Below are 7,209 nucleotides of genomic sequence, written 5' to 3' on the forward strand. Positions count from 1 at the left end.
AAACGCGCCTCTCCCATTATTTCGGTAGCAGAACGTTTTTGGTCACTCTCGCTAAGACACCATATTCTCGCTCTAGGTTAAGCCTCGCTTATAGGCTAACCTCTTTCGCTTTGGCTACGCTCTGCGTTAGGACTTGAAATTCAAAACAGTCCTAACCAGGCTACGGCCTTCGAAAGCATCAGACCCTCGCGTCTTTAGTTTTTTAAGTTAAATTCCCCCGACCCTCGTGTCCGTTAACTTAGTCGTTTTTTTGCATTTATCATTTTTGGTTTAATAAAACTTACGTTATTTTTTATTGATTTAAATCGCTTCGATTTTCTTTATCGCTTTAAAGAAACTATAACGCGTCCACTAATTTACGAGCCAGCCTACCAAAAACCTTTAGATTTCAGTAACCGCTTCCACATTTTGGTACCGACCAACCCGGGATAATTAGTAACGCGTTCGCCACTCCGCTTTAATCGCTGAAAATACGCTTTCGTGAGTAAAAACTTTTCAACTTGAAAATAACTACGCTGTAATCGCTTAAATTACGCTTTCGTGAACCGAACTTTAACTTATTTCGTGAGTAAAATCTTTAAAACTTAAAAACAATGGATGAATTTACGCGCCTAAAATCCAAACGTACGGGAACCAAGCAATCCGCTTCTCGCGCTAAAAACAGTTTAGAAACCGAGTTAGGAAAGCCAAATCCCGATTACGCCGCTATAGAAGGATACCTCGCTATCCTTAAAACAAAAGAACTAAGCCTCGTTAACATAAATGAGGCAATGGAGCCTCTTTTTACCACCGCGCTTGAGATGGAAAAAGATCAGCAAGCATCACAGGACTACATCGACGATCTCATTATAACCCAATCACGAGGACGACGCGCTCTCGAGGTCCACAATCAAGCACTAGCAGCTGCCGCTAGCTTCGCCGCGAGCTCCTCGACGAACAGCACCCTAATCACCACCCCGACCGGGTCGCAAACACCAGCCGGCAACGGGCAGCAGACCCCGGTAGCGGCACGCCGATGCCGCCGCCCGGAATTCTAACGCTCACCGGGAGCCGAACCCCAAGCCAACCGAGTGCCGGCCAGATGACCGCCGCGCCACCGAATACCGCTCCAGCCATAAGACTGTCAAAATTAGAAATCCGACGATTCTCGGGAGAAATCAACGATTGGCAGAACTTCTGGGCGCATTATGAATGCTCTATTCATAATAACCCGACTCTCTCCAAACCGGAGAAATTCAGTTACCTCATTTCGTATTTAGAAGGCCTCGCTCTAGACGCAGTAAAAGGTTTATCGCTATCAGACGCAAACTACGATTACGCAATCTCTGAACTAATAAGAAGATTTGGCCGTAAACAAATGCTAGTTTCTGAGTACATGCACAACCTACTCTGCCTGCCAGCTGTAAAGAAGTCCGGCGACTTGGCTGGTCTACGGAAACTCTACGACACGTGTATGTTGCAGATAAGAAGCCTGGAAAACCTACAGGTCATTGACCAAACTTACGGGAACCTCCTTTGTCCAATCATTACACAACGACTCCTGGAAGACATTACGCTAGCATTCAGCCGAGAACACGACGCAGTTGGCCAATTACGAATTACCGACTTAATGAACTTTCTACAAAAAGAAATCACAATCAGGGAACGCGCCTCCGTCTTAACGCGCTCGACCGCTCAAAACTTACAACGGAGAATCGTCGAACCTGATCGCAGACCCCCCCCCAACAGACCGTCGCAACCGCGGGACTTTAGTCGATACGATAGCCGAAGGCCAAGGCCTCCGTTCGGGGCTGCCACGCTAACCGTGAATACCGGAAATAAATCCTGCCTCTACTGCGGAAAAAGTGATCACACCACTACGCAGTGTACCGAACTATCGATTCAAGACAAAAAAGCCCTACTTAGCCAGAAAAAGCGCTGCTTTATTTGTCTTCGGGACCAACATCAAGCTCACGAGTGCACCCCCAGATTTCGCACGTGTAAGAAATGTGGAGGACGTCATCACTCAAGTATCTGTGATCGAACCGAGACGCGTATCGCGAATAACCCTCCCCAAAACCCGCCAATCGAAAGTGGCGTATCGCAGATGACAGCCGTTGTCACTAGAAAAAAGACTGAAGCCGTGTTCCTACAAACCGCTTTAGCAGAAGCCAGCCGCCCAGGTGAAACCGACCATAAATCAGTCAGATGCCTACTCGACACCGGTAGCCACGTGACATTTATCAAAGAAGCCGTATCTCGAGAACTTGGACTACAGATTCTATCCGAAGAATTCCTAGAAACCAACAGTTTCGGAAGCCAGACGTCAGAGAGAGCCCTGAGACGAAACGTGCAACTAGAACTGAGAAGTCGCCACAATCCCGAGAAAAGCGTTCTCATTCAAGCCTACGAAACACCGACGATCTGTGGGTTGGTTTTCGCCGTACCTGGTGCCGAGCTCTCTACCGAATTCCAAAAGCGAAATCTCCTCATGGCAGACTTGACCACGGTAGAAGTTGCACATAATAACCAACATTCTATCGACGTACTTATAGGCGCAGATTATTTATGGGCTGTCGCAAGCGGAAGAAGCCAACGGTTCGGGCCTACTCTTGCCGCACTTGAAACCATCTTTGGTTGGACACTCCAAGGCCCAGTTACAGTAGCCGCACGTGACATAGGAGTAAACGCGATCTCTGTCATGCTTGTCAACACGATCACGCCTCAAGAGGAAGAAGCCATCTCAACCCAACTTCGCGCTTTTTGGGAACTGGAATCTTTCGGTATACGCGAAAACGACGAAGATAAAGATTTGGGAATCAAAACGCTTGAAAGGTTCGCTAAATCCACGGTTTTCGAAAACGGCCGCTACGCCGTCGCGTTACCCTTCAATCCGAGCAACCTAAAATTAGGTGACAACTACGCTATTGCCGCTAAACGCACCTCGAGCCAAATTTTAAAGCTTCGCAAAAATCCCGTTGATTTTATCGAATATAATCAAATTATAAAAGATCAAATCTCAACCGGCGTTGTCGAGAAAGTCGATCCGTTCGCGAAATCAATCGGGCCGCTATATTATCTACCGCATCGCTCCGTAGTCAGAGAAGCCAGATCAACGACGTACGGGAGAGCTAACCGCCGACGAAATTCGCCAAGCCGAAATATATTGGGTCCGCACTACCCAAAAGGAGCAGTTCCCGAAAAAAGTACAATGCCTCGTCAACGGACAATCTATCGCTAAGGACTCTAAGGTCCTGACCCTGCATCCACACCTGGATAATCACGGTCTCCTACGCATTGGAGGTCGACTGAAAGGCAGCGAGCTCTCACACGCTGAACGTCAGGCATGGCTTCTCGCTCATAACCACCCGTTTACGGAACTTCTTGTCAAAAACGCCCATGAGAAAGTCATGCACGCCGGCGTTGTCATAACAACGGTGTCACTACGCGAAAAGTTTTGGATTATCAAGTCGCGCATTTTCGTGAGTTCCATTCTTAAAAGTTGCTACGTCTGCAAATATTTTCGCGTAAAACCCTCGGACGCAGTAATGGCCCCCTTGCCAGAGTTTCGTACGACCCAAACGCCCGCTTTCGAGAACTGTGGATTGGACTTCGCCGGTCCTCTCTACACGCGAGACAATGCAAAATGCTACGTCGCTCTATTCACTTGTGCCGTTAAAAGAGCGGTGCACCTCGAACTTGTATCTGACCAGTCCACGGATACCTTTCTCCTCGCTTTCAGGAGATTCGTCTCGCGTCGCGGAATAGTAAAACATGTCTACTCAGACAACGCTAAAACTTTTAAACGCGCCAAAACTGATCTCAGTGATCTACGTGGACAGTCCGGAAGTCGCTCGCTATTTCGGAAACCACCAAATCGCTTGGACCTTCATTGCCGCCCGCGCCGCGTGGTGGGGCGGCTTTTGGGAAAGACTTGTAGGATCGGTTAAAATCTAGCTTCGCAAAACTAACGGTCGCGCTAAGCTATCTTTCGAAGAGATAGCAACGACACTCACAGAAGCCGAGGCCGCAATTAACTCTCGACCCATTACTTTCGTTTCGGAGGATCCGCACGAGCCAGTACCTCTGACGCCAAATCACCTTCTACTCGGAGACCGGATGGTCGGTCTACCGTCCAGAACCTACCCCAAGATGGCCGATACCCCAGTCAACAGGAAAGACCTGACACGCCGCTTAAAATATCGCCAAACGATAGCAAATGGCTTCTGGAAGAGATGTAGGTCCGAGTATCTCTTACAACTAAGGACAGCACACCATAGAACGAACAATCAGCCCACTACACCGCTTAAAGCTAGAGACGTCATTCTAATTGGAGAGGACAAAATGCCTCGCCTCTCTTGGAAATTAGGAGTCGTGGACGAAACCTTCATGGGCCGCGACGGCCACATACGATCCTGTATGGTGAGAATGCCTGACGGCACAAAACTACGAAGACCTATACAACTTCTGTACAATCTTGAACTTTAAGTGAATCGCGAATCGCTTTAATGAACATTTTAATTGAACTCTTAGTTCAATCGGGGGAGCATGTCAAATCTAAGATTCTAAAACTTAACTTTTCTTTTCAAAAAGTGCTCCTTACTTCAGATTATAGACTTCTGCCATACAATACTAAATTTACAAGTGCCATTCTTAAAATTTCTATACAACCATTCCCCCTTTGTATAAATTGAAAAGCATTCATCTACGTAAATAACCATCCCTTATAATCCCTTTCGACCTCTGACATTTTTACAAACACACGTGCAAAACAAGTTCAAGTACCTTAACTTTTTTCACCTTTGACCTCACCTGTAAAAATCAATAAAAACGCGCCTCTTCCATTATTTCGGTAGCAGAACTTTTTTGGTCACTCTCGCTAAGACACCATATTCTCGCTCTAGGTTAAGCCTCGCTTATAGGCTAACCTCTTTCGCTTTGGCTACGCTCTGCGTTAGGACTTGAAATTCAAAAAAGGCCTAACCAGGCTACGGCCTTCGAAAGCATCAGAACCTCGCGTCTTTAGTTTTTTAACTTAAATTCCCCCGACCCTCGTGCCCGTTAACTTAGTCGTTTTTTTTGCATTTATCATTTTTGGTTTAATAAAACTTACGTTATTTTTTATTGATTTAAATCGCTTCGATTTTCTTTATCGCTTTAAAGAAACTATAACGCGTCCACTAATTTACGAGCCAGCCTACCAAAAACCTTTAGATTTCAGTAACCGCTTCCACAGTCTTCCATGTTATGCGAAAGCTGGTTTAGTATGACAGTCAACCTGTCATGCAGACACCGTTTAACGTGCCTGTAGGGGACGGGGACGGCCGGCTCCGTTCCCAAGAGCTTGGCCTTCGCACCCCTTTTCGTAAATCTATCGGCTTGCTCATTGCCATAATATCCGCTATGCCCTGGCACCCAGTACAAAAGAACCCTGTTGCAGGACGCCAGTCGCGCTAGCAGATCAAGGCAGCTGCGCACCAGTTGAGAAGTATTCTGACACTGGTTCAGCGCGTTCAGGGCGGCCTGACTGTCAGAATAGATTCTCACAGTCCGTCCAATATACCCTTTGTTAATACAGTAATCTGCGCAATAACAGATCGCGGCAATTTCCACACTAGCAAAGGTGCCCAGGCAAGCAGAAAAGCCGACCCTTGTGGTTTGGCAGTAATAGCCGGCGCCAGCGCCGGAATCAGTCTTTGCACCATCGGTGAACCAAATAGTTTCACACCCAGTGCCAAGAGGCAGCAGGTTAGTGCACTCTGCCCGACTGGGAAAGTGGATGCTGAATGGCTTAGTGAAGTCAAAACTGGTAACGGTTTTGTCAGAGCACATCGTTAACGACGGCTCAAGTGCGGCGTACTCCCGAAAGAGCTTCGTATGGCTGTAATCTCAGAGTCTTGGAACCTAGCAGCCACTAATGTTGAGCCTGTAGGCCCCCATGACAGCCTCCTCCTCAATGAAGAGATGAAGAGGAAGCATGTCAAGGAGCACCTCCAGGGAAGCAGTTGGGGTCGATCTCATGGCCCCCGTAACACCAATGCAGGCAAGCCTTTGAAGGTTGCGCAGGGCGGCCTGCACCGTCTTAAGCCGGACCCTTGTCCACCAGACAAGTGCCCCGTAAGATAGTATGGGTCTGATGATCCCAGTATAGAGCCAGTGTATAGCCTTGGCCGACAGAGCTCCTGGTCCTCCAGAAGAGCATCTTGGCCTTCTTAATACACCGATCAAGATGCGGCTTCCATGTGAGTCTGCAATCAAAGGTTACCCCCAGGTATTCACCTCGGAGGACTTTGTCAGGACCTGGCCAAAGAAGGAGATATCATTGAACAGATCCTTAGTATTCTTCCTTGTAAAAAGAACAAGGACAGTTTTGTCAGGATTAACGGTGAGGTTAACCGCCTGACACCATTGCTCCACGCTAGAGAGAGCAGATCTCATAAGTGCGGTAACAGTATCCGGGAACTTCCCGGTAAAGACTATCGCTACATCGTCCGCATACCCGAAGCAGCTGCAGCCCCCAGCACCCCCGAGCCTCCCCAAGAGTTCATCCACCACCAGGCACCACAACAGGGGGAGAGCACTCCACCCTGAGGGCAGCCCTTACTGGTAGTCACCCCTAGAGAGTCCCCAAGGAGGGAGGCCGACACCTCGCGGTCGGTGAGCATGGACTTGATCCAGCGGCCAAGAGTGTCGCTGATGCCAAATCTCTTAACAGCTTCAGTAATAACCGAGCTAGAGACCTTGTCAAAGGCCCCCTCAATATCGAGGGAGACGGCCAGTGAAATTTCCTGAAACTGGAATGCCCTATCCAGGCAATTCGTAAGGCCGTGAAGGGCCGTCTCAGTAGATTTGCCTTTTTGGTAAGCGAATTGTGAAGAAGAGAGAGGAGTTAACGAAAGTACCTCGTCTCTTATGTACCGGTCCACCAGCTTTTCCAGAATTTTGAGGAAGAAGGAGGCCAGGCATTTGGGCCTAAATGCCTTCGCCTCGAGATAGGAAGCCTTCCCGGGCTTGGGAATAAAGATAACACTAGAGCGCTTCCAGTCACGAGGTATGTGACCGAGAGCAATGCAAAGTCTGTAGATCTTGCAAAGCGGAGAGGCGATGTGGTCTAAGCCCTCCTGCAAAAGCACAGGGAAGACCCCATCGGGTCCCGGAGACTTGTAGGGCTCAAAACAGTTGACAGCCCACCGAAGCTTGGGAATCGTGACAACCCGTCTGGCTACAAGC

At 48.4% G+C, this 7,209-nt stretch overlaps 1 protein-coding gene across 1 annotated transcript; it reads left to right on the forward strand.

Annotated features, from left to right (window-relative positions):
- The first annotated feature begins 1,081 nt into the window (after positions 1 to 1,081).
- On the forward strand, positions 1,082 to 4,467 carry LOC149659279 (uncharacterized). Its single transcript, XM_089844056.1, has 3 exons — positions 1,082 to 3,019; positions 3,078 to 3,890; positions 3,937 to 4,467. Exons 1-3 carry the CDS (start codon positions 1,082 to 1,084, stop codon positions 4,465 to 4,467), a joined length of 3,282 nt encoding a protein of 1,093 aa, XP_089700182.1.
- Positions 4,468 to 7,209: the final 2,742 nt, after the last annotated feature.

This window comes from Phalangium opilio, unplaced genomic scaffold (assembly GCF_054372755.1).
Source record: "Phalangium opilio isolate 3A_F unplaced genomic scaffold, DU_Popi_V2 ptg000073l_1, whole genome shotgun sequence".
Classification (NCBI taxonomy): domain Eukaryota; kingdom Metazoa; phylum Arthropoda; class Arachnida; order Opiliones; family Phalangiidae; genus Phalangium; species Phalangium opilio.

Coding starts and splice junctions, on each gene's coding strand:
- LOC149659279 (XM_089844056.1), top strand. CDS start 1,082: ATGACCGCCGCGCCACCGAATACCGCTCCAGCCATAAGACTGTCAAAA. Junction 3,020..3,077: donor CAACCGGCGTTGTCGAGAAA/GTCGATCCGTTC, acceptor ATCGCTCCGTAG/TCAGAGAAGCCAGATCAACG. Junction 3,891..3,936: donor ATTGCCGCCCGCGCCGCGTG/GTGGGGCGGCTT, acceptor GTTAAAATCTAG/CTTCGCAAAACTAACGGTCG.